At 43.8% G+C, this 27,750-nt stretch overlaps 2 protein-coding genes across 4 annotated transcripts in view; both read left to right on the forward strand.

The window, feature by feature from the left end:
* The window catches only part of xirp2a (xin actin binding repeat containing 2a), a 49,102-nt gene extending 31,188 nt beyond the window's left edge, over positions 1–17,914 (forward strand). For 2 of the 3 annotated variants that reach the window (XM_032506076.1, XM_032506078.1), the window contains 7 exons: positions 3,829–3,966; positions 5,502–5,588; positions 5,806–5,875; positions 6,227–6,330; positions 6,937–16,153; positions 17,122–17,255; positions 17,792–17,914. In XM_032506076.1, the coding sequence (XP_032361967.1) occupies positions 3,829–3,966; positions 5,502–5,588; positions 5,806–5,875; positions 6,227–6,330; positions 6,937–16,153; positions 17,122–17,216 (9,711 nt within the window). In that variant the 3' untranslated portion in view covers positions 17,217–17,255; positions 17,792–17,914. Of the gene's footprint in view, positions 1–3,828; positions 3,967–5,501; positions 5,589–5,805; positions 5,876–6,226; positions 6,331–6,936; positions 16,194–17,121; positions 17,256–17,791 lie in introns of those variants that run through there. The other variant, XM_032506077.1, reaches the window with a different exon arrangement.
* A 3,790-nt stretch (positions 17,915–21,704) lies between these two features.
* Positions 21,705–27,750, forward strand: part of LOC116673841 (beta-1,3-galactosyltransferase 1) — a 91,763-nt gene continuing 85,717 nt past the window's right edge. Inside the window, exon 1 of the mRNA XM_032506186.1 lies at positions 21,705–21,861. The gene's annotated coding sequence lies outside the window, so the exon portion shown is untranslated. The remainder of the gene's footprint in view (positions 21,862–27,750) is intronic.

A 27,750-nucleotide genomic window follows, 5' to 3' on the forward strand; every position in this document is an offset into this window, starting at 1 on the left:
TAGATAGATAGATAGATAGATAGATAGATTGATAGATTGATAGATATGTATTGATCCCAAAAAAAATGGGAAATGATGGTGTTACAGCAACAAACATACAGTCCATCAGTTATACAGCACAGAATATAAATATAAATGAAATACTAGGATACAATATACACCTACATACAATATACATGAAATAATAATATTAATAGGAATAAAAATATCAGAACAAATGTTTGAATATTTACAGGATGGGAAAAACAAAATGTGCAACTGCTTATTACCCAGTCTGAGCCGTCAGTAAGCCCAGGCCACTGCAGTAAGCCAGCTCAGTATCTAGAACCAAGCGTGTGTGTTGTCTCCGGTGCGCTGCAGCTACAGGACGTAACACTGTGTTCCTCATCTAAGAAAAGACCACACTCAGGTTTTGTGCAGATTGAACTGAATATGTGTTGCAAGGCATTCCTGTTTGGAGGGAGGAGGAATTAATTCAATTCCATTTATAGTATCAATTCGAAACAACTTATCTCAAGACATTTTACAAATAGAGCAGGTCTAGACCACACTCTGTAATTTACAAAGACCCAAGAATTCCAGTAATTCCCCCAAGAGTGAGCATTTGGTGCGACAGTGGTGAGGGAAAACTTCCTATTGGGAAGAAACCTGTGACAGACCCAGGCTCTTGGCGGTGTCTGACGGGGCCGGTTGGGGGTGTGATGAATAGTGGTAATAACAGTCACAACGAAAAAAAAGAGTACTGCAGGGCATTACAAGGCACGGCAGGACGCGGCGGGACTTTGCAGGGCACCGGCGATCCTATCTGGGTGTAACAGGGCATCGCAGGACGTGCAGCAGCACCATGGCAACAGCTGCAACCAGGATTTTGGTGCCTACCTAATCCAAGAAAACGATAACAAAGGATGAAAATATCTTCTGCACCTCGTTTCTCAGTGCTGACTCACCACCGTGACAGGGGAAACGGACGTTTGAAATGTGATATGTGAGAGAAGCAGGTGTTGAATCCTCGGCTACTTGAGCTTGTTGTGTTGAACACTAGGTCGAAAGAACTATGTTTTAGTATGTCTGTCAGCTTTAAAACTAAAAATGAACTGTTGTTTCCCGACACCTGTACCTGCTCCTGATGATAGATTTAAAGTACAACCAAAAGCCTGACACTGTTTTTGTAGTAACTCCTGCGCTGTGTCCTGTTTTTGTTCTAACTCTACTCTTTTGAGATGTACGTATCTTTCGGGGGATCCCCTGGTTTCTGATCAATTCATCAACTCCTATCCAGCCCTTGATCACAGATTCAAGGGCTGGATGTGAGACTTAGCCTCACATCCAGCTCTTGAATCTGTTGCTGGGTAAAGTGATGAACAATCTATGCCCAGCGTGTCAATCCCGAGGCCATGCTGCGGCGTGTTCCCACAGGGCAACCTGCCCCCTTCTGGAGTCTTTGTACATGACGAGACACACCAGCTGCAAGCTGTGTTTTACAGTAATAAAAAAAAAGTAAAATCAGCGAAAAAGGACTCAAATAGAACTGAAGCTAAATTAAAAAAGTTTAGATAAAGAATGACAAAAATTCAAAAACTAATTAAGAGTAGTTAAAGCCATAACTAAAAGTTGTCCTCTACTACGCAGCTTAGTGGAGACTTTCAGGGAGCTGCAGCTCTGCGTGGTAACAAGCCACTCAAGGCCAAGCTTGAGACGTGTCGTTAACATGACACAGGACACATTTCCAGCTGCACCAACATCACGGCAAAACACCGCCTCGAGTGGCTCGTTGCTTTTTATTACACACATAGTTATATATTATGCACATAAATTATGCTTAACCCTTGTTTGGTGGTCGGCCGTTGCCGATGTTTGATAAAAGATTAATTATGCTATTATTTCTTCTAACTCAAAGTCATTGGCCTTGGCTCATTTTCTGTGAAGAACTTAAAAAAAAACTTAATTTTACACAATACTATTACATATGAGGTGCTGGGGTCTTCTGGACCAGAGTGTATTTAAATGGAGGTGTTATGAAACTATTTCTGCTCCTGCTGTTCTCACACACAGTTGCAAAATTGTTACATTTCAAGCACTTTCACCTGTTCTGATTAAGTTCTAAGAAATAAGCACCAAGAATAATCAAAAATCCTGTTTCTTTTTTCTTTCTTTTTTTTCACCTTTTATTTAATTGAATTTCCATGCTTTGTCACATAAAATGATCACATGATCATGAATGTGATCTCACAGGGGTAAACGTCAAATGTGAACCATACATGATGTACTTATCATTGGTTAATTGAGCTAAAGGAAACATCTATGAAGCATTTTTTACGTAAATTGTTATGGCTGTTGTGATTTAAAAGCCTAATAATAACGTTGTGAGTCCACCAGACCCGGGAACATTGGCTGTGTAACAAAAATATGAACACCACACAAGTGTTAAAAAAAACCCATCGTACAACCTCAATACATCTTCTTCATTCTTTTTGTATAGGAATCTTGTGTTTCCTTTATACCTATACATCATCCAGCAGCCCTGTCTCCTACTGATACCTGTACATATATATATATATATATATATATATATATATACTAAATTGCAACTGTAGAGACAGGTAAGATTCCCTGCTCTCTGAACCTGTCTGAATGCGGACAGGTTGGACAGTATGTCGTTCTATATGTATTTTAAATGAGAGAGGTTTATTTCATGGTATGTCAATATTGCAATTGCACCCAGAAGTGGTCAAATATTGATAACATGGTGCCCTGCCATAAAATGTCACTGATCTGAACTCCTCTGCAATAACTTGCAAATTGCATTGTACCACTCATCTGCATTACAAAAAAAAGGAAAGGTTATGGGTGATTGTGTTCAACACACACACACACACACACATACACACACACACACACACACACACACACACACACACACACACACACACACACACACACACACAAAGCAGCAAGCATCTTCTTATATTGCAGTTTCCCAAAACCTATATATGCAGACGCCTGCACATAAATGTTTTATTAGGGAAGTAATTGACAATCCCAAAAGGAGATTATTGTATCAAACAGTCAGTGAGCATTCTTGCCCAGATCTCGTAGTGTGAGGTCTGCATCCTCCATACTGATTAGATTTAGAAAGTCTTCTTCTTTGCCAAGAAATCAGGCTTTTGTACTTCTTTTGTGCTATTCTAGTTTAAAGGATTCATTCCTTCTGGAGCTCAATAAAACGTATTGAAAATTGTTTTTTTTCTCTTCCATTCAAGTGAGTTACTAAGACTTATCTGAAGGACTGAATTTTCTATTGATGTTTCATGCTCTGTTGCAGGGTAGATATGGAAAAAAGTAAATTAATTAAATGTATTGCCTGCTATTTTAGCTATTTACGAAATTGGTGACAGAAATAAACACAGTAAGTATCATTATGTGGGTTTTCTATCCTCCTTAGTCCTCAGTATTATCACTAATGTGTCTTTTTTTTGTATTTTACTTCTATCTCTCAGTATTATTAAAGGTACGTTACATTTAATTGTTGCCTCTTGCCTTTTACACCTCCTAGAGGAGTGTAAGGGAACCATCTCACTCCCCTGTTTAGCATTCATGTCACGTTTAAAAGAACGCCAACACTGCTCCTAAAAGCCATTAAAATAATCACCTAAACATTAGAATAAGTGAATGTATAACATATTCACAATCAATGAAAGCAGAGATGGGTTCCAATCCAATCTCCTAAGACTCCTCTGATGTAGTATTGCAGTGTGTTTTATCTATGATCTACCTGGTATCCACGTGGGTTTCCAGCTGGATTTCACGTTATCTGTTTTCTGCTGATAGGTGATGGAGGAGGCCGAGGCTTGTTCGCTGCCCGGCGGCCTGGCCAGCGTGAAGAAGCAGTTTGAGAAGCAGGAGTTGGCCTCCTCGTCCTCTCAGTCCAGCGTCGCCCAGTTTCACTTTGAGCAGAGAACTGTCCAGGTGAGAATGGACGTGTGTTCCCTGCTGAACAGGCTCTTTTAGAACATTGTTTGCACTGAGCATGAAGTGATGCGATAATGCCATCATTGAATATGCAACTTCTCCATAGATGATTAATTATTAAAGATAGGGATTTTTTCCTTCCTATTTAAAGTCAACGCAATTTAAAAGACAGAGCTGCGGTGGTTGAGTGTAACTAAGTACATTTACTCAAGTACTACTTAAGTATACATTTGCGGTACTTTCTACTTTTTTCAGAGAGAAATTGTGTAATATTTACTCCACTACATCACTACATTAATCTGACAGCTTTAGTTACTCGTTACTTTTCAAATTAAGATTTTTGCACACAAAACACATTTATAAAACACAACGTTGTATTATAAATTAAAATACCCAACAAGGTAACGGCCTACAAGTACAGCTGAAATGATTAGACCATTAAACACTCGATTTAACTGATCGACAGAACTGTTTTGATTGTTTCCTGTTTCTAAAATGTGAGGACTTTTTTGTACATTTCCCTGATGATACTCACCTACTTTTACTTAAATAACATTTTCAATGCAGGGCTTTTACTTGTAACAGAGTATTTTTACACTGTGGTATTAGTACTTTTAAATGATGTCAACACTTCGTCCACCCCTGCTGAGCTCTTCTGTCTGTTCACCAGTTCAGAAGTACGAAAGATTTACATTCTACTGTAGCTCTACATTGGAAAAAAAACAGGGATGCTTTGGCTGTGAGGCGTTCATGTACTGTTGGTCAAATCAAAGAAGGGCACCTTGAACTTTGCTCGACTATGTGGCGCTGTCATCGAGTGCGTGAGGAAAATGTCAGAACACGTTAGCCGCCTGGCGCGGGGCCGGATCTCAGTGAAGTAAGGTCAACTCCACCCCTCCATGCATTCTCCCCATCTGCTCATTCAGGCGGGAAGCAGAGTGGATTCATCGAGCGCTCAAGGACCTTGCTGACTGCAAAATTTTACAGAGGGGTCCGTGTGGGGAAGTGTCTGTTTGATCGAGTTATTGCGTTTGTGTGGAAACAGCAAATCACTTTCAGCTCAGGTTTTTCTTCACAGGTGTAATATCTTTGCTCTGGTTAAGAACTTGTTGTACATCAGCAAAATATATTATTATTCTGACATAAGTGATTTGAGAAGTGAAGAGCACTTCTCAAATCAATTTTTCATGTTAACAGCAGTGGATACAAGCTGAAATAGGATACTTCTCTTTCATCTGGTTCAAATTGCATGAATCTCACTGGAGGAAAATGGCTGCTTTTCCTCTTAAACACTGAGATCCTCCTGTACTCAGTAGTTCCCTAGAAAGCAGCTCTGTAACAGGAAAACATTTGCTGCAAGCCACAAAGGGAAGTATTATGCTTTTTCACAATATGAAAATGACTTACTCACCTGTTGTTTTCTTACAGCTCGTGCTGTGATAAAACCGTAGCGGTGTGTGTCTGTGTTTGTGTGTGCGCCCATTTGTGCGTGTGATAGGGATTCCACATACCCATTTCTCTGTGTTTGACAGGAGATGTCAAGCTCCTCAGAGGTGACAGTGAGAAGCAGTGCCAGAGAGGTCCTTCCTAACACAACCCTCTATCACAACCAACAAGAGGTACTGGCTCTGACACTCGCCATTTGTTCACCAGCTGTATTGTCGCATCTTTCCACTGACAGGCTGCTAATAACCCCAGTTCTTTGGTTATTTCTGAACTCGTGTGTGCCCTATATAGACAAATTGCCTCACGCTAAGCCTTTAAATTCTCAGTGATTGAAAACAGTTTGAGGCTGCGGTCCACTTGCCTGTTTACTAATGATTTACCTTTTCACAGGTGATCCATGATCAAAGATTCCACCAGAACAATGTGGCCGCCAGTTACGGGGACCATTACGCTGAAACAGGTTATTCCGCTCATTGCTTTTATATTCTAATTTGCACGTTTTTATCACACCACTGCTTGTGTCCTGTATATTAATGATTGTTCCCACTACAGCTGAATAAGGGATGAGCTATGGAAATGAGCTGGAGTGCAGATGATTTTCTTTTCAGTGCATAGCAGCAATTCTAATCAGGGCAAAGTAAGGAAGGCAAAATATTGGAAAGTGGAAATTGGGCAATCACCGCTGCATGGTTTCAGAAAATGAAAACTACTCAGGTTTTTAATGAAATGATTTATTTCTCTGTCCAATCCCCCTGAGCTTCCTCACCGCGAATGACTTAATGAGGCAGCCTTCTTCTTGTGTCTAATTCAGTTATGCTCGTTGGAGGAGAGGACCTACCAAAGGTTTCCACTCAGGCTTTGAAGCAGCAGTATGAAAAAACGATTGAGGAAGCCGCACCAGCCAAGGAAATTAAGGTAATGATGCTGTCTGTTTATCCAAATAGGTGATAGTTTGGATTTTTCAGTAGGTATCAGTATGAAGACAAGGCCATATAATGAAATCATCAAATGAAAATTGCTCATGCTGTGAGATGATTGAGAATAAATTGGATGGGATCAAAGACCACATGTCATTACACAGCCAACGTCTGCAGCTTTTTTGTATGCTGTGTCAAAAGGGAAACCCAGATTCAAACAGGAACTCATGTTTCTGTCTGCAGTTAAAGTGATCGTCAGTGAATATTTCAATCAATTCAGTAATAAGGAACATCACTGAAAATGTCTGGGTTTGACAGACTGGAGACGTGTCTGTATTTGTTGATTTATATCCAAATTAGTTTTGTTTTTTGTTGCTTCCCAATTTGGAAAATAAATATGACTCAGCCGCACAAGTCCTAGAAATAACATGTATAATGAATATAATTTTAGGATGAAAGTTGACACTTCCTTTTCCAGAATTACTCTGTACCTATAGTTCAACGCTGTTGATTTATGTGCTTTTCATGACACGAAACAATCTTCAAATTGCATAACAATCCTCACTGTCCCTCTCTCCTTAACCAAACCACATATGAACCATAGGTTGATGTGGATGTCAACCAATTTCAATGGGCACCAGTTAGTCAGTCCTCCAAAGCTTCAACCGTGACAAGCTATGACACCTCTTCCACCGTAAAGACTGCCGCTGCCTCGTCAGCAGTGTCTGCCTCGACAGTAGCGCATGAGATGATGGAGCGCTTCCCTCCCCCGCCTGCAAACCTGTTACAGGAAACCCCTGAGTCCGTCTCATCCCAGCATCAGGATCCAGCCTCCAAACATAAGCATACTGTTACCAAGGAGCAGTACTTTAAACACAAAAGCTTGGCTGAACTCAAGCGCATCTCCAAGCACATTCATCCAGAGGTACGCAAGAACCTCGAAGAGGAGTTCTTGAGTACGCTAACCGAAGCAGAAAAGGAGGCTTTGGAAAGCGAGGAAATGGTGGGAGACGTCCAGCAGGCATGCTATATGTTTGAAAATGACGGCAACGGCTCGAGTAAGTGTTCAAGCCCCGACAGGGATGATCTGGAATGGGAGGAGATCCTTAGAGGCGAAGTGCAGTCCATGCGCTGGATGTTTGAGAACAAGCCGCTGGATACGATCAAAGATGACATCCCAGAAGAGGACGAGGCAAAGAATATTGCGCAGCAGGAAATCATTGCTGGCAAAGATGTCCGACACACAGCTTGGATGTTTGAGACTCGGCCCATGGATGCTCTGGGGACGGAGGCATCAAATTCAACTGAGCAGTCCCAAAAGTCAGCTGAGCTCGCGAGAGGAGATGTTCGCACTGCTACATGGCTTTTTGAGACGCAGCCACTCGATTATCTGAATAAGATCTACCAGGAAGACGAGCAGGAGATGCATGTTGTCACCACTGAAAGCATCACCGGCGGGGATGTGAAAACCGCCAGATATCTCTTTGAGACCCAGCATTTGGATTCCCTAGGTAAAACCGAAACCATTGAGGAGAGCCACTTCCTGAACCTGAAGTCTGAGCTGGAAGAGATCAAAGGGGATGTGAAGACAACCACTCGCATGTTTGAGACTCAGCCCACGTGTGTCATCAGGGGGGATTCGGGAGAGATGCTAGAGATCACCACCATCCGCAGGGAGGAGACGGAGAAGGGAGACGTCAAGACATCACGCTGGATGTTTGAAACCCAGCCTCTCGATATCATTAACCAAGACCCTGCGATGGTGAAACTGATATGTGGTATATCAATGGAGGACAACATTCAAGGCGGCGTGAACAAAGGTAGATGGCTTTTTGAGACAAAGACCCTTGACACCATTAAGGATGAGGAATGGGAGAGTTCCAGGAAGCAAAAAGAAGACATAATTGGTGCTGATGTAAGAAGGCACTGTCTGGTTTTCGAGACGCAGGCTATGGATACTCTGAAAGACAATGCCAATGCTAGACCTTTACTTTCAGAGGATATTGTAGGAGGCGACGTTCAATCAGCCAGGCATCTTTTTGAAACAGCACCCATGGAAAATCTGAAAGAACTGCTTGAAGTGGGAAAACTTAAGAAAACGGTCGCATCTGAAGAAGAAAAGGGTGACGTGAGGCATCAAAAGTGGGTCTTTGAGAGCCAGCCATTGGAGAATATAAGGGAGGAGAAAAAGCAGATTACAAGAACTGTGAACGTTGAAGCTCTCGACAAAGGAGATGTGACAAACTATAAAGAAAGGTTTGAGAGCATGGATTTAAGCAAGTGTGAAGGAACACAGCGAATTCAGGTTGAAGGTGTCACAAGTGGATCCGTCGAATCCAACAGAGTTCTTTTTGAATCAACCCCTATGTACGCAATGCAGGACAGCTCTGGCCATTACCACGAGGTGAGGACTGTGAGGCGTGAGGAGATTGTGAAGGGTGACGTGCGCAGCTGCAGATGGATGTTTGAAACCCGTCCTATCGACGAGTTTGATGAAAGCATCAATAGGTTTCAGATCATAAAAGGTGTATCCAAGCAGGAGGTCGAGTCAGGGGACGTCAAAACAGCCAAGTGGTTGTTTGAGACTCAACCGCTTGATGCTATTAAAAGTTCCAGTCATTTTGAGGATGAAGAACACAAAACTAAGGAAGATATTGAAATTGAGAAAGGGGACGTTAAGACTTGCAGGTGGCTATTTGAGACCCAACCGATGGATGTTCTGTATGAAAAGGTGGAAAAGAGCGAGGTCGACATTGAGAAAGTTCAAAAAGGTGATGTCAAAACGTGCACTTGGCTCTTTGAGACCCAGACACTTGACAACATACACGACCATACAGAGTCTGAGACCATTCTGAAAACTTGCACTGTAAATCAAGAGGATGTCCAAGGAAAAGATGTGCGACTGGCCCGCTTCCTCTTTGAAACCGAGAACCTGGAAAATATCACAGGCGAGGACAGCGCCTCCTTCAGGAGGGTGACGGAAATTGACATCCAGTCGGGCGATGTTTCCAGGATGAAGTGCATCTTTGAGAATCGCTCCTCTGACATCATGAGCTCCACCTCTAAGGAAACAATGCAGAGGTTGAAGACACAGCAGGCCGAGGACATCCAGAGGGGAAACGTGGTCGACTGTACCTGGAAGTTTGAGCATCAGCCTATTGATGCCATCTGCGATGATTCTACAGAGGCGAGGGAAAGTCGCACTGTGACTGACGTACAGGGGGGTGACGTTGACAAAGGCCGCTTCATTTTTGAGACATTCTCTCTGGATCAAATTAAAGAGGAGTCCACTCAGAATGATATATCTAAACTCACTAGTATCTTTAGAGATGAAGTAGAGAGGGGGGATGTGAAGAATTACACCATGATGTTTGAAACTCAGCCGCTGTACGCCATCCGCGACAAAGAGGGCCATTATCATGAAGTAACTACAGTTACCAAGGAAGAAATCATTAGAGGGGATGTGGTGGGGGCTCGGTGGCAGTTTGAGACAAAGCCTCTGGATTCAATTAGAGACTCAGAGGAGGTCTATGTTATTAAAGCTGTGACTGAGGAAGGCATTAACAAAGGAGACGTCAGCTCTGCAAGGTGGAGGTTTGAAACGCAACCTCTGGATGAAATTACAGAGGAAATAAAAGTCAGGTCAAAAACAGTTGCAGATATCCAAGGCGGTGATGTGAAGACAAACAAGCAGCGATTTGAGACTGATGAGATGTCCCAAAAGTACATCAGAACTGTTAGCGTGAGTGAAATCCAAAAGGGCGATGTCAGATCTGCCACATGGATGTTTGAAACGCGCACAATGGACGAGATCCACGGTGATGGCGCAGAGTATGATGGCATGGAGAGAGTGACAAAAGAGGAAGTGATGAAAGGAGATGTCAAACAGTCCGTGTGGCTCTTTGAGAAGCAGCCTCTTGATAGCATCAGAGAGACTGACGGCACAGAGCTGGTTTCTACAAAGGAGGAAATCCCACAGGCCGATGTGAAGACGACAACATGGCTATTTGAATCCACTCCGTTTCATGAATTCAACCAAAGCAGCACGGAAAAGACAGAAATAATTGGTAAAAGCATCAAAGAGACACTTGAGGAGCTTTACTGTCAGAAAATGGTGGACTCCCAAGGTGTTCTTATTGAGGCAGATGAGATCGGTGATGTCCGCATGGCCAAGTTCAAACTCATGAACCAGGAGGCTCCACAAATCCAAAAAGAAGAAATTATCCGAGGGGATCTGAGCAACATAATGATAAACCTCCTAAACCACAGGGAGGTCACGGAAAGGGGGATAACTATTGACAGCGAGGAGCGGGGGAACATCGACACCACAGTGAAGCAATTATTCAACCAGGAAAGGGAAATCAATGTGGCGAAAGAGGAAATTGTCCGCGGTGACATTCAAGAGGCCGTGAACAATCTGCTCAAGAGCGAAGGCTCCTCCAAGCGTGGCATTCTCATTCAAGAGGATGAGAAAGGAGACGTGAGGATGACTATCTATTCCCTCTTGAATAAAACGGAGAGGGCTAGCATGGAGAAAGAGGATATCATTCAAGGAAATGTGAGCAGAACCCTTCATCGTCTGCTCTCCAACTCAGGAGGGGAAGACTCGAAAAGGATAATGGTTGGAGACACTGAGAGGGGTAACGTCAGCTTTTACTCCACATGCATCGAGTCGGGAGCCTTGGATTACCTGAAGCAGCTTCAGTACGGACCCGATGACGCGCAGGGAAAGACGGAAAAGGAGAACATCATAGGTGGTGACATCGAGGTGACCAAAATCTTGCTGCAGAAGAATCAGCAGCAGATTGGTCGCACGGTGGCAAAGGATGACATAGTTCCTGGCGATGTACACAGCAATGTTAAAGTCTTTATGACGGAGCCTGCCGTTGCCTACAGAAACCTAGAGAAAAGGGATATTGTTAAAGGTGACCTGAGCGCAGCCCTGGATTCACTGGCCCAAGCGATTAATCAGAAAGTGGTAATAGAGAAAGAGGAGGTGGTCAAGGGGGACATCCCAACTACTTTGAGATCTCTGGAGGAGGCCCAGCATCAAGCCAAAGAAATGGAAAAGCCTGAAATTGTCAGGGGGGACATCAGAGGGGCTCTCGAGTCACTGGGGAAATCTGCAACCACCAATACGGAAGCGACTGTTGAAGATCTAGTGCCAGGTGATATCAAAGGGACCATGAAGTCTCTGGAGGAGGCAAAGCAAGCGGTGAAAGAGATTGAAAAAGAGCAGATTCTCAAAGGAGACATCCACATCGCCATGCAAAGCTTACAGGAGGCAACAAGTGCAAAGAAGGTTTACCAGCATCAAGTGAGTGAACAAGGGGATGTCAAAGCCACTATTCAGCTCTTGTTAGAGCCCACAACTTCTCCCAAAATGCAGCGCAGGGGGAGCATGGAAGGAGATGTGAAAACATCTATAAAATGTCTTTATGAAGGACAGGAGACAATGCAGGTGGAAAAAGAGGAGGTAGTTAAAGGGGACGTTAGAGGGGCAATAAAGAATCTAATGCATAGGAAACAATATTCAAATGTGAAACGCATGCATCTCCCCAAGAAAGCAAAAGTGCCTGTGAAAAATCCATTAACTGTAAAGCAAGCGGAGCATGAATGCTTACACGAAGCCAAGAGTGAGAGTGTAGCAGTCAATCCAGCCCCCGCTGTGAAAAATCTCGCTCAGAGCGGTGAGTCACAGAAGCACACACAGAGGCACCACGAAAGCAAATCGGTGAAAACACAGGTAATAACCCAGGAGGACCACTCTGTTAATGTAGCCAAAACAGACAGTACTGCTGGGGCCTCTCAACACAAGAGCATGAAAGAACAGAAACAGAAAGTGCCACCCCCGCAGAAAACACACGCTCCTAAGCCTATTATGATAAAGAATAAACAGATGACTAATAATGATCAAACGGAGACAAAAGCATTGGATGTGAGTGTGATGAAAGAGGTGCAAAACACATCACAGACCAATATTTCAAACAAGCAAATGTGTGAAACCAAGACAATCAAACAGGTGCAGACTACAGTGACGGAGAAAACTGTCACACACAAGCAAAATGTCTCCGAGCAAATGTCTCAAAAGCAAACGGAGAGTAAGGCTATCACACAAAAGCATAACATCAAAAATATGAAGAGTAATTACCAGAGCCTTGACGTGAGAGGGAAAGGGGTAATCAAAAAGGGAAAGCCGGAGATTCACTTCCCTCCTCCTCCCTCTTCACCTCCTCCACCCTCAGAGTCTGAGCTCTCCCTCCCTCCTCCGCCATCACCAGTGCTGGGGAGCCCAGCGTCCCCCCCATCTATCATGAGGCAGGACAGCGACCTCCCACCTCCACCGCCTCCGCCTCCCATGGAATGCAGGTCTGACCCTGACTTTTTCCCTCCTCCTCCAACTCCTCCGCCTCCGCCCTCTGTGGGTGGACAAGATTTTCTCCCTCCGCCTCCCTCGCAGCAAGAGCTTAATGCAATGCCTCAGCTTCCGCCTGCAAAGCTGGGCAAACCTATTGGCAAGCCTTTATTCAAAGTGCCCAAGCAGCCAGAAACACAGAAGCAGCCCGTACACATTAAACCCAAATGGCAGAAAAAGCAGCCAACTCCTCCACCACCTCCACCTCCACCACAGCTCCCTTCTGATCAAGCAGAAACGGCGTCAACAGAGCGGGGAAAAGCAGCTCAAGTTCAAGAAGTGAAAAAGGAAACTAGCCAGCTGATCGAAACAAGCAAGCAGATGCAGTCCGAATTAACAACGGGGTCGACAACAAAAATCCCAAGCATCCCGGCTGTGAAGCCAAAAGAGAGCCCACAGCCACCTAAAAAAGTGTTTGTCCCTCCTATTAAACTGCCTCCACCTCCTGAACCCGCTCCAACCTCAAAGCCTAGGCCTTACGCTCGCAAATTTAAAACCCCGCTCATGCTTGCAGAGGAAAGGTATCGGCAACAAACGGAGAAAGAAGAAATAGCGAGAAGTAATGTCACAACTCCCACCTCTCCGCCAATAAATATATCAGCCACTGCTGCTAGTCCAGAGCCTTCTGCAGCACAGAGCACACAGACAGTGACCATGGAAGCGACAAAAGCAAAGAGCGAAGAAGCCAAGAGCGTTTCCAAAGAAACAATATCGCCTGCCAAGAAAACCCCTTCCCAGATCCCTTTGAGCAAGCCCGTGATGTCAGTGGTAAATAAGAAATCAGCATCTGGAGTTACAAATGTGTCCGTAGATAAAAAGCATGTTGCCAGCGAGCACTCATCAGAAAAAATACTTTCCTCAACTGGTGCTAAAAAGAGTCAAACAGCGCCCCAGAATCAGACTTTTTCTGCTGCTCAATGTCATCGCGAGGCCTCAAATATTAAGGTCCAGTCATGCTCGAGCGTGATCACTTCTTCAGTCAGCGAGCAGCAGCAGTCTATTAAGGAATCCAGCAGCAGGTCTGTCACTGCCACACAAAGCGCTGTCCAGCAAAATGTAAATCTTCAAAGGCAGACTGCGGTCACATTGAAAGCTGAAGATGTAAAGAATATCAATGTGCCTCTGACACAGGAGGGGAAAATAACTCCCTCTCAACCCACTAAAATTCCAAAGGTAACTCCAAATTTCAAGGTGAAAACCTTTAAGATGCCAACAGAGAAGACAGAGGAGAAATGTGCCAGTGAAATGAAAAGTGAAATGCATTTACAGCAAGAGAAAAGCAATGTGTCACAGAAAAGTGAAACAAAAGTGTATCAGAAAAGCAGCCAGCTGACGTCAGCGAGAACCGAGATGAAAACAGAAGTGAAAGAAAAGGAGAAGAAAAGTTACGTGAGCCCACCTATAAAGGGAGTTGAAGTGGAAATTAACGTGGAAAAGGAAAAGCCGGTGCAAAGGAATGAGAGTGAAGTAAAGCAGTCACCATCCGTTACTGTTTTAATGCCTAAGGTGGCTAAGATAACATCAGCAGCTTATCAAGGCCATGTATCTGTCTCCCACAGTCAGCAGAGCATGAAGGCCGAGCACATTCAGAGACACGAGGAGGTTGTGACTGAGAGTGTGGGACAGCAATGCCATCAGAGGCAAGAGAACGTTCAGGTGCAAAAACAAAGCAAGGTACAAGCAGCAGAAACAAACAGAATGCAGATAAAGACAGTAAAGTTAAAAGGTGAACCTAAGGATGTGTCTGCGCAAGGGACTGGGAAAGCAGCCCCTAAAAACGAGGCTCATTCAGAAGAAATCACCAATTTGGAGAAATGTAATATGATGCAGAAGCTGCTCGCTCAAGTAAAAGAGCTCGAAGGCACACCGAGCAAAATAGACTCCAACACCGTCAGGATGATTATCAGCGAACTCCCTGACTGGGCCATGGGCTCAGACGAGAAACATAATTTAAGTGAAATTGCTAAACACCAAAGTAAGAAAAAGCTGAAAGAAATGATAGTGTATATGAAAAATATGTTTCAAGCAAAGCTCACTTTTTTGGAGGAAAACTCAACCGCTGTGGAGAAGCACGGGAAAGAGAAAGAAGGGCCGCCAGTGCCTCCGAAACCAGACCAGAGCGTCATCAACGGAGCGACTGCGAAGATATCAAAGATCAGTATCGGCTCGTCCAAAAGTGAAAAGAAAGTAGTGGAAGAGAAAAGATCACTGCAAGAGAGAAAAGTGTGTCAGGAGATGAGTGAGGCGGCTGATCCGAGAGTGCCCTCCCCGTTAGCAAGTATCCGCACTCCGTCGCCCACGTTTATAAGTATTGAGTCACGGAGGATAGACTCGCCGCTCAGAGTGACCCCTTCTCCTCCGCCCTACAAGTCAGTCGGGACACCTCCGCCTCCTCCACGCAAGACGTACACGCCCACCAGTAGCTTCAGCAGGGCCACGCCATCTCCCACCCTGAGCCGCTCGGAGAAGCTGATGAAACTGCGGGACACCACCTCCAAGCTTCCCCGCGGCGTTACCCCTCCGCCTCCAATGCCGCTGTCGGAGTGCTTCGCAGCTGAAAGAGAGGAGTCCTCCCCGTTTAGCGACAGGGCGACTCCCGTAGACGGAGATGAGCAAAAGTTGGCAGAAGTTGCAGAAATGGGGGACTCCATGATGACTGTGAGGGATAAAAAGTCTTTCTTTGAGGAGGCGCAGAAGGCGGAGGTGAGCAGGACATACATGCGGAAAGATCCCATCGATATCCCCGAACGACTGGGACCCGACGCCGAGGAAGGCGCCCCGGCTGTGACTATAGACCTTTTGAAAGAGGATCTCCCCAGAGTGGATCTGTCAAAGCTAGTGAATAAGTTTGAATCTCCACAACCCAAAGTGTACTCCAGAAAGGAGCCTATTGCCATCACCGAGAGGCTGGGGAGTGATACAGAGGATGCGGAGGCTGACCCGCCAAGAACTGACACTGAAATCCATTCATTCAACGTCAAAGCAATAAAGGATGTGTTTGAGACCGGAGAGCATAGTTCACAGGCTGCCCGAGAGTTGAGAGAGCAGATAGAAAGAAGAGAATCTGAATCAGCTTGCTCCGTATCGGGGGGTCACTCTGGAACGACAGCAGTCACTGAGCAATTCTGCAGCGTCGACAACTTTGGAAACCTGATAAGTGAGACGACGAGTCAGATGCATTCGGAGAACTCCCTGACCCGCGGTAACCCTCCGTCCTACGCTGACGTGGTGAGAGGCAACGTTCCAACAGTCGGCGTGCCCGCCGAGGCCTCCGCCGAGGAACTGCTGAGAAACTTCCAGCAGTCGTGGGCCGAGAGCCAAGGAGTTTTCCAGAATCTGGGCTTCAGTGTCACGGAGCAGAGAACTTCACAGATTGTGACACGCCAGCAGGAGACTGTCGTGACGGGTAAACCGAGCTGTGCAGCATGAGGATACTAGGCGTGACGGTGTGTTTAACATGCATTGTGTGTGTGGCGTTTCAAGCATCGAGTGCATTGTGCGGACAAGTAAAGAAGCACTAACGTTTTGTTTGACAGTTGTTTACACGGCATGATTTCCTTTAGATGTGTTCACACTGAAGCTCTGAGCTGCTCGCGGTTTAGGTGCTAGCACTTTCACAGATTATTTGATCTTCATCGGTCAAACTTTGACCTTTTTCATTTATGCTTCTGGTTATGACGGCAGCACATTAAACTTACATTTCTTATGCCTGGGTGTGTGATGCAGAGAACTGCTTGAAATGTCTCCAGCAAGAAGATAAACAATTTTGTTATTCTTCAGTTAAAGACAAGCCTTCAGCTTTTATTCCACGTTCATGAAGTGGATTTTTAAACTAAAGTAACATGTTAAAACCTTCAATTATTGACATTTTTGTAGCTGTTGCAGTAATTTTGAAAATGACTCTCAGACCTTCAAAAACAAGCCATTTTTAGACATAAATTCTAATGCAGATGCTAATTCCAGAGCAGTACATATTCTGACACATGCAGAAGAAGGGTCCACATCGTGTGTTACAGCGTTATTTTGTCTGCTGGTTGATTGGTAACACTCTCCTAACAATGATTTTTACATTCCTGATAAGAGCTCTGTGAATAACCGAAATTTGATTTCTGTTGTACAAACTTTTGTTAATTTCTTTGGACTTTCCTAGAATTATTTAATTATGTATCTATGGAGGGGTCAAAAGCCTAAAAGGTTGGGGAAACACTGCTTTAGGTTAAACTAAAAAAATGAATTAGATATGTACCAACTGAACATCTTTATATTGCCTATGATTTTGTATTAAATTACATGGTTCTCTCCAGGAAATGTCCTGGGAAATAACAAGGGAAATGACAACCCTGTAAATTAAAGTGTCACCTCATTTCTTTGCAGAAAATTCGAGTTCCAGAGTCCGAACTGTGCAGGGTGTGTCGGAAGAGGGTGTACCCGATGGAATTGCTGATCGCAGACAAACAAAACTTCCATAAAAACTGCTTTTGCTGTGAGCACTGCAGAGGCAAACTAAGGTAAAGCTACTTCACCCAACCCAGCTAAAGCATTCGTCTGGACTCTCTTCACTGCCAAAAAGCAAAATGTTACCAAGTCCATACATCTCATTTCTAGTCAAAATATCAAATAACACTTCATACAAGACACATTCACCAAACAAGTAATATTTCAGTGAGACATAGGGACTCGTTTTTCTTTTGTTAAGTGAAAGAGTCTTTAAAAAACAGAAGATAGGACAAGCGATAAGATGAAATTTATCTTGCATCGTCTGCTCTAACAATCAACAGGTTAACATTGAAAAACACAAACACAAAAAAACATCTGTATGGTCATCCAACAAACATCTGGCACACCTTTCTGTCATACACACACACACACACACACACACACACACACACAAACTAACACACACACATATTTGTACTTAGTACAAGCAAAAACACATTGTTTTCATTGTTTTTTGTACTTTTGTGCGTTTATGAGCAGTCACCTTTTTTCCACTGTTTGCCCACCTCTAACCTCTTGTTTTCTTTCTTTCTTCTTTCTTTAATAGTCTTGGTAACTATGCCTCTCTCCATGGACGAATGTACTGCAAGCCACACTACACGCAGCTGTTCAAATCCAAAGGAAATTATGACGAGGGATTTGGACAGAAACCACACAAAGAACTATGGAATAGTAAGATCCAGGAGAAATCAGCTGAAAACACAAAAGTCAAATCGCCGTCCCCCAAGAAGAAAGTCATGGATTCCAGATGTCCTGCCGCTCAGAGCACACTAGTTATTAAGGATGATGACGAAAGAAAATCCGAGGAGGAAAGCAAAAGGCTCACCACCAAGATGTCTGTAATTTGGCCTCCTCAATCTGAATCTCCAAAGAAACCCTTCAACATTGAGGAAGAGTTGAAGTTGGTTAAGCCATCGTGGCCCCCCAGGGAGGGCTCAGCTCAGGAAAATGAACCACTCATTCAGCCGATGAGGCCTTCATCAAAAGAGACCAACAGCCCTGCAGCTAAAGTACAAAATGGACACCAGGGAAATGCTAAGATGCAACAGAGTACCTGTTCAACAGAGAATGTGAAAAATCCTGAAGAGACTCCAGCACAGTCACAGGCTTCGGCCTCCCCCCTAGCAGTCGATGAGGAACAAACAAGTGTCACTCGCACTCGAGAAACCAAAGAGTCAAACAGTGGCTCCGGGGCTGTGGCACCAGTGGGTTCTGAAATGGACTCTGAAGTGCACCCTGGAGTGGAAGAGAAGGAACAAAGCGAAGGGAATGGTGGCGGAGCTGTGGAGAGCATGAACGTGCCGCAGGAGAATGGAGAGAAAAGTGCAGAAAGGGTGGAGCAAGTGAACATAAATGGACATGACGGGCAGATAGAAAGTGCAGAGGGTGAGAAGGCAAGCCAGGAGGAGATAGATAAAGAACAGAATGACGGAATGAACAATGGGGAGGCGGTAAAGGTCACTTTAATAGATGAGCAGGCCACTGCAGGAGAGGCACTAAATGCAAACTCCAACAACAACAATAATTATGGCCAGACCCAGCTGGAGCGTGATATCCTGTTTCAAGGGCTTATCAAGGATGAGGAGAAGAAAAAACAGTCACTTTGTTTTACAGATACAACAACCGATTTCTTCCACTGTGAAGAATCAAAATGGATGCCAAGCGATGAGCGGCAATTGGCACAGAGGGATGATGTTTTTGTGCCAGCGGGTGCCAAATGTACTGAAGCCACAGACACAAATTTCTTCACAGACACAGCCGAGGGACCGTTCACTTTCAAAAATGAGGCCGCCGAGCCAAAGATTAGCACATCAAGCTTCCTCGAGGACATTTTCGCCGGCCTAAGCACCAGCAGCTCCAGCTTGCTATCTGATTTCAGATGCGACATCTTCAGTCAATCTGCCGGGGAGACGCCTCCGGTGTCGACGCTGGACGACCTTTTGGATTTTGGGATGGCGGCGAGAGAAAGCCCAGATAAAGATGTGAGGGGAAGGGATGAGAGCAGTGACAGCTTTGCCTCAAACTACAGAGCAGGCAGCGGTGGCACTTCTCTGTGGGCAGACGACGACAACGACGCCCTGACAGTGGAGGAGCAGATCAAGAGGAACAGATACTACGACGACGATGACAGCGACAACGCTTGAACCCCCTCGGCCCATTCAGCTAACAATCAAGCAGCTTTGTAATTTCATATTTATGTCCATGGAGAGATGAACTGCTCTGATTTCAATCGAGTGTTTTTGTACTGGGTTTTAAAATTGTTCTCCTGCTCTTTTATTCAATATTTAGCTTTGTTTGATTGAATGCACCTGGTGTGCAGAGAAATGGAAAGTGGTTATTTTTTCTTGTATTTTACGTAGTATGCATATCTATGTTTTTGCTGACTGATCAAAACAGGGCTATATTTTAAACTTTTTAATATGTGCATTAATTACAAACTGTTTTTCTTTGAATGATTGGCTGCCAGCTTTCTTTTGTGTCTGAACAAAGAGGTTTCCCATTTTCTATTATGTCTTTATGGTTGAAATAAAGCTTCATGAACTCGACATATGACTTTTTAATTAGTAGGTGCACGGACACGCGGGAGCAGTATTGGTACTTAGCTGTGTCCCCTTTGTATTTCTGGCTAGTTTGATATATGGCCTAGCTAGATAACACAGTTCAGCTGAGATCTCTTTGGCAAAAGGCGTATTGATTTTCACTGAGAGCAGGCCTGATGTAGGAGTTACAGATTTTTCCATTAGGTGGCTTTTGTCACCTCTGACAGATTTTGTTCTCCTTCTCAGTTACAGTTTGAACACTATGGGTAATTGGCTGCAACAAGAATATACTGCAATGTTAATTAAACCAGCAAAAAGAATTTCACTGGAGGTCGTCATGCTACATTGTGCTGACAGCTCCTTTAAGTTGGGGAAGCACTGTTGCTGTTTCCACAATTCAGTATCCTCTCCTGAAATGCAGTTTGGCATCTTTTTTAATTGGACTATTTTCCCCCTGTAGTGTTTTTATTGACGATTCAAAGATGCAGTATTTTATTTGTTGTATCCTTCTTCCTAATAATTACAAACCCAGACAACTGCCCATCCAATCAGAAAGAAGAGGCAACAATAATAAAACTGCCCAGTGTACGGCCGTTGAAGATACCCAAAACGGTGTTCAGGTTTGAAATGGAAATGCAGATTTACCCATAAGCTCAACAGGGTGTTCTGCAGCCCAGCCTGGTAGATTCCCAAAGCCTAAAGACCAGGTTCACATGTTCCCGGGTCTGTCCTATAACCGGGACCACATCGCCATATGCACATTAAAAGACACAGGCCTGCTACATAAAATGAATCCCCCCCTCAACTGCCCTAAACTTTTAACAACCAACGCATACCTCACTGCAGCACACACATTCTATCGGCCCAATTTATCCTGAAAAACAAAAATACCTTTGTAGAGTGACTGTGTACAACAGGGTTAATGTTTTACAAGCTTTTTTAGAAAGTAAAACCAGACGGACAATGAATTGTAAAACTGACCTCAGGTCTGATAGGGTTAATGTTTTCAGTTGTATTTCTATTAAAATTCTTTTGCAGAGTCCCTCAAATACAGTTATCTGTTCTCTGGGCTAGTTAGCTCTGATAAACACAACGTATGGTGTAAAGTTATTTTTATAATTCAGCTCACATGGCATTTTAGGAAGGTTTGATGCAATATTTTACCATGGTCCTGGGTTGAATATGACCAAGGACATTTGTTACATTTCCTGACAACTCTCTAATAAAAACATTGTTTGGAGGAAACACAGTAACCTCTTGGTGGGTCCAACTCAGCCATGCAGAAGATATCTTTTCATTACAGGTCTGGAGAGGAGGAGGGATTCAGGTCCGCAAATGATGCTTATTTTAATTAATAATAATTCTGCCAATTATTACACAATTAACTGAGGAATTCATTATGAAGGATCAGAAATTATGAACAAAGTCAGAGGGATTTATTTCCTCACTTAGATTTAGTTTACTGGAAAAGAAAGAAAAAAGCTAGACCAGCAAAAAGGGAGAAGAACTAAACTAAAATGATAAGTCGATTGTCAAATTGTTGACAATTTGCTAGTGATCTACTCAAAGTAGCCTACAATCCCATTTTTTTCAGAATGATTGCAAAGTGGGTTTGAAAATACTTCTCCTTTACAATTCAATTCTGCTCAATCAAATAAGGATGTCCTTAACAGGAGCAGTCAACCATTCAACTCCCTTGAAAGCTCTCCTGCAGTTAAAGCGGGACGTGGGTTTTTATTTTTTTGTCCAGATGCGATGCCGTCGGATCACCCGAGCATGACAAGCGGCCGCTCCGTTGCTTGAAATCAAATCTCCCGTTAAACAAAGCAGCGTCACGCTCCCCGCTCCCGGCCGGGGCCGATTGGCTGCAATCCTCCCCAAACGGCGGCCGCTGATTGGACAGCGGCGCCTGCTGTCCTCCGCCGGCTGCAGCCGGCCCCTCCACTCCAGAAGGAGCGTGCGGCGCTGCGCGAGACGCCGAGCAGAGCAGAGCAGAGGAGGAATCCGCGCGGTGTGGGGCGGACGCGGCTCGGCTGCTAGGACAAGTTCTAACGACGGGACACGGAGAACAAGACAGGTGGGTGTGCAGAAATGCTGAAAACAATTCCGCGTTTATTCGTTGTGTGGTGTGCTGCACGCCTTCTAGGCACTAATTGCTCGCTCTCCGCCGCCGGACGGATGCTGTTTTAGGAAGTGAAATTGAGTTAAGGCACGCTAAGTCCTATGTGGCGTTTTCTGGATGGATCCCCTATTTGACCTTTTGCTGTGGCAGTTGATGCGGCCCCCTACGGCGAAGGAGGCTGTTTCGAAAGAAATCCAATTCTATTGAACTGTCCGGTGGTAACAGTGGCATTTCAAACTTGTTCTCGAAGATTCACGTTTCAGTTTGTCTTTTCGGATGGAATTACTGTGGAGCATCCAGGGAGCGTTGCATGGAGCTGCTACCTATTGTGCCAGGTTACAGCTCCAGTCTGATATTATTCATGGACTTAATTTCTTCGTTTCCAGTGCATGTCAGTATTTAATTTTAAAGTTGGATTAATTGTGTCTGAGTTATGTGTGTGTGTGTGTGTGTGTGTGTGTGTGTGTGTGTGTGTGTGTGTGTGAGAGAGACAGACAATAATAGAGCAAGGCAGAGACAGCATACACCCAGATAAGTAAATAAAAGCATTGTGCATTTTATAGCCTAATATCAAGTCCAGTGATTTATCTGGTTGCTAATCTCCATCACTTAACATGAGCTAGTGAAATCCATCAGCCTTCTGTTTCATTGCATAAAGGGATGAGTGTCACCATGCTGCGCTTTATCACTCTGTTACATACTGCCACTGAATTTTCATTGTATGAAAGGGTCATTAGAAATGGTGGCAAGCTGCTCATTGGGATGTTACCTTCTGGTCGAGGGGTCATATAACAACAATTCCCGGCCAGTGTCTTTGCTTGCTGTGAACAGTATGCCTAAGCCTCTGGAAATCCATTTCTAGAGTTATTTTGACAGTTGCTTTGAAACAAGAATGCCACAGATCTCAAACCCATCTCCCTCCTACAGGACTGATCCTCTTCTCTAGAATTACACTGCTCCTTGAAGTGGTTACATCAATACTTCTTCGCGTTGTTTCTTGCCATGGAGTATAATACCAGAGAAGCAAACCCATCTCTTCTGTGAGCACTGTGGCTTTCAACCTTGCACCGCCGCCTGGGTCATTAATACCGTCAGCCCTGCCAAATTCTCTCATTTAAGCCTGTGTACTGGCGCATGACCAGATACTGATATTGTGGCGGGGGGGGGGAGAATGTTCATTTTAATTTTTTAAAAAAATGACCCACTGTCCTCCACACATTACCTATGACATGGAATATAGTGGTTTAATCTGAATTAGGCATCAAAATGGGTACTCGACACAAGGGTGATTGGAGATGACAGTGATGAACACGGGTGTGGCGATGTAGTTGGGTGCACTGAGCGTGATAGAACTGATTCTGTACTTCTGAAAACGCTGTTAATTGATCTCAGCTTGCTTGATTTCATCTTACAATTTCCATTTTTCTCTTTGGCAGACTGTGGCTGCCTCGGTTTGATAAAGCCCAATCTTGATATAAATCATTGTCTGGCACTAAAGCTCCTACACATGTTCAAAATTTGGAAAGCTATTTCCAGAATAGAGGCAGCTAATCAGTTCCTCATCATACTCTACCACTGCTGTTGAGTGTGTTTTAATAGGAGCCCCTGAGAATTTCCTCCTTATGATGCTGTAGGTCCCAAAAAAAATCAATATTTTTAACTAATAAAACTATTGATCACAGTACATCACTATTAAACAGTGAACCTTTTCACTGCCCTTCCCTTTATATAAATAGGCGCTTTATGTAGGCCTGTGCTGTGTTGGGAACTACATCGTATTGATATCCTGAGAGCGGAAGCAAGCCCCTGGGCATGAATGTAACATGCTGCGGTTTAACTCATTTAACCCGTGTGTGTGTGTGTGTGTGTGTGTGTGTGTGTGTGTGTGTGTGTGTGTGTGTGTGTGTGTGTGTGTGTGTGTGTGTGTGTGTGTGTGTGTGTGTGTGTGTGTGTGTGTGTGTGTGTGTGTGTGTGTGTGTGTGTGTGTGTGTGTGTGTGTGTGTGTGTGTGTGTGTGTGTGTGTGCGTCCTGTCTGTCAGAGTCCATTGGCCAATGTCACACACGGAATTTATCTTTTGAAATGTGAGATCTTAGTTCCACACTAAATAACTTGATGCTATTCTGACTTGTAGTGTCAAATAGGATGATATGTTTGGGGCTAAAATTAATCTGGAAGAAGCCCTTGGTCAAGACCAGATTCCCCCGAGGTACATCATATATTTTTGTCCTGGAAGTGATTGGGAGTTTGATTTCATGGTAGAAAAAGGCTCTCCCAGATGAGAGAAACTGTATGCGTCTGCGATGAATGACGTTTGTAAAGAGCCCAATAGAGAAGTGTATTTCAAACCAGCTTATTAACTCATTCATTTCAATGCACTTACGCTTTTTCCGCTGCTTTTTCTTGTCAACGCCGTTTAAAGGGAAAATCTGTCAGCTCGTGGGTTGCTATTTGTCACAGCGTGCAGTGTCATATGGGTACCCCCAGGGAACATATGCTGTTTTGTCAGTCTCCCTTAGAAAATGCTGCTTTAGTATATGTTAAATTGAGCTTTTTTTCCAACCAATACCGCCATTGGTTTAATTTTGTGTTTGGCAAACCTGCTCTGCCGTTCCTCACCAGGATTTGGTGTCAGTCACTCAAAGTCTTTTTGCATCAACATTCAAGCGTCATACAGGGAGGAATTCATCATAAAAGACAAAGAGATACCAATTTCTCTGCTGAGTAAGGGGCATGGCCGCAATCACAAGTACTGCTAAATTGTGGACTAGTTGGCAAGCATATCTCATATAGCCATTCGACCACCTGGGATTGACATCATCAGGTTTAGACGCATTCTGCTGTTGTGTGGGAAATACAAATCCGGGAAAGTAAAGAAAATGACTTCCTCTTAGCACACAATCATGATGACAACTTTCAGATATCCAAGGCTGAATTTTCCTTTAATACACACAGCTGGACAATACTCCATGCTAATGTTGGGTTTTTCCAATACTTTGCTTCCCCGTTTGCAACCTTGTGGCTGTTGAACTGACAGAATGACAGTAACAAAATGCTAAATATACATGACATAGTGGGAAATGTAAGCAAAACATTTATCCAATATATATAACTCAAAGCAGTTAAGACAGACTTCCACACAAGGCCGCCTCGCACTTGTGTATGTAGGAAGCGTGATTGCGCACACAGCAGGGTGTCCAACGCACCCCCGTTTTTGTTTAAAACGACACTTTGCTTTGTTTTGTCGGGGCTGACCGAGCCCCTGGTGTCTGTATTCAGACAAATAGTGTTTTGTGAGTGAAAAAGCACATCACTGTTTACCACCACTGTACAGCCGCCAGTGCACTGCATGTTTTAGTCGTTCAACAGCAGGGACCTACAGAGTGGAGACGCTTCTATAGAAGCATGATCTGAGTGATCACCTGCAGTTTGAGTCGTGTCATATCAGCTAAGGGTGTGAATCTTCACCGGTCGTACGATTCCATTATGATTATCCTGTCTTCTGTCCTCAAGATCCATCACCTCCTCAGTATTATTAGCAAAACATGGTTTTCATCAACAATTCAAGCAGTCAGACATACATGAACTCTCCTTCTTATTGTATCTGCTCTTAAAAAAGACACTTTCTGAATGTAGCAGCGTTTGAACACAACAGATAAAAGACAGAAACAAAAAAACAGCGACCGGAACATCAACAAGTAACACCAGTAGGCAATAATCGATTATGGTCCGTCGATGCAGAATTGTCTAGGTCCGCATTGCGATAATATCAACACTTCAATGAAATGAAGCTTCAGCATTTGGAGGAGGTAGCTGGTGAAGTATAGATACATATAATATATCTGGGATTTGTCGGTCCAACGTAAATGTTAGCTTAAGCAGTTTAGGTGCAGAGCTGCTAACAGGAGCGTTAAGGGTCATCATCAAAACATTGTCAGACAGCGACTTACCAAGTAAATACATTATGCTATCTAATCATTAATGTAGAAACAAAAACTTTAATATGCTTGGTACAGTCATATCTTGTATATCATATCTATAATAGGTCAGAAGTACCAGCCTGTATCCACAGAAGATACAGAGATAATTGCAATTTAAATAGCAAATGCAATATTGGTCAACAAAAATCTGATATTTTTGCAATTTGCTCAAAGAAATTTTTATTGATTATGTATTGATTTTCTGCACACTGTCCCTCTAACTGAGATCCATTAACTTCCCCCCTCCTCCTCCTCAAACAGCTCTCCAGAGGGTGCTGGAAGTGTCGACCTCTTCCAGAAGCGGGGCAAACGAAAAGACCATTTCCCCTTAGGGGAATCAGCAAATTATTGCATTATTGTTATTCACTTGGCCTTCTTTCTGAATAATGAATGACCAAATAGTTCAATTTAATCGCACATGGGAAAGCAAAGCAATGGAGGAGAGCAGTGCCCAGTTGCCCGTTTTCATGCAGAATTAATGGTTTCTGTGTAACAACTCGTAATTTACAATGCATTAGACGTCATGACTGCCTGGCTACACTGCAATTACTGATAGGAGGAGGCTGTAACTTGCAAAGCTGTCATCTTTTATAAGGTCTTGGGTTTTTTGCCGCTGTGGCTGTAGGATTTCCCTCTGATTCTTTTATTTCTCTGAAGGCGTTTTGTTAGTTTCACATTGGGGTGCTCTGACCTATGCTGTTCCTCCACACTGGCTTTCTCTCTTTCAGCTCTGCTCTCTGTCACTGTGGAGACGGGTTTGGAGAGCTGCACAGAGGTGTGTGTGTGTGTGGTGTGTGTGTGTGTTTGGTGTGTGGTGTGTGGTGTTGTGTTGTGTGTGTGTGTGTGTGTGTGTGTTGGTGTGGTGTGTGTGTGTGTGTGTGTGTGGTGTGTGTGGTGTGTGTGTGTGTGTGTGTGTGTGTGTGTGTGTGTGTGTGTGTGTGTGTGTTGTGTGTGTGGGTGTGTGGTGTGGTGTGTTGGGTGTGTGTGTGTGTGGTGTGTGTGTGTGTGTGTGTGTGTGTGTGTGTGTGGGTGTGTGGGTGGTGTGTGTGTGTGTGTGTGTGTGTGTGTGTGTGTGTGTGTGGTGGGTGTGTGGTGGGTGTTGTGTGTGGGGGGGTGTGTGTGTCGTGTGTGTCGTGTGTGTCGTGTGTGTCGTGTGTGTCGTGTGTGTCGTGTCGAGCTCCGCTAGTTGTGATCATGTCTGTGACTGCCATCCAAAGTCTATTGGATGATTTTGATAATCTTGTTGGCCGGAGCTTAGCCACGCGTGTCTCCCGTTCTGCATATGACTGTGGGAACAGATGATGGATGGAAATCCAACAACACCATACTGTGATCATACCCAGTTTTGCTTAGCAGGCCTTTCAACAGCATGGCACAAAACAATGTATATTCTGGCTGTTTATTAAAGCTGAACGCTTTGGGGAAAAAAATCCAATTGCAATTTTTCTGCCAGATATTTTGTGTAACAGATAAAACATGTCATGGAGATGAGATATCATTAACACTGCTCTCTATTCTTAAGCAAGGATAACATGGAAATGATTTGACAGCAAAAAGTGTTTTTCTTTTAATAAACAGGGAACAGTCTAAAACATAACATTTATCACCAAAGTGAAAGTTATAACAACACCAAAACAATTTTAGTGAAAAATATCAGTACTTTCCTGTAAACTGAAACTTCTGATATGTCTCCGTTCAACAGCAGCATCTACATACGGCCCCTCTACCGTCATGTTAAAGAAAATGATACAAAATAAATAGAAAGGCCACTGAAAGTAAAATAAAAAATATGTGAACAATCTGTTCTATGTAAAGTTATTCGCGCTATCTTATGAAAAAAAAAAAAAAACATTAGTACAAAAAAAT

Source organism: Etheostoma spectabile, chromosome 24 (genome assembly GCF_008692095.1).
Source record: "Etheostoma spectabile isolate EspeVRDwgs_2016 chromosome 24, UIUC_Espe_1.0, whole genome shotgun sequence".
Lineage (NCBI taxonomy): Eukaryota > Metazoa > Chordata > Actinopteri > Perciformes > Percidae > Etheostoma > Etheostoma spectabile.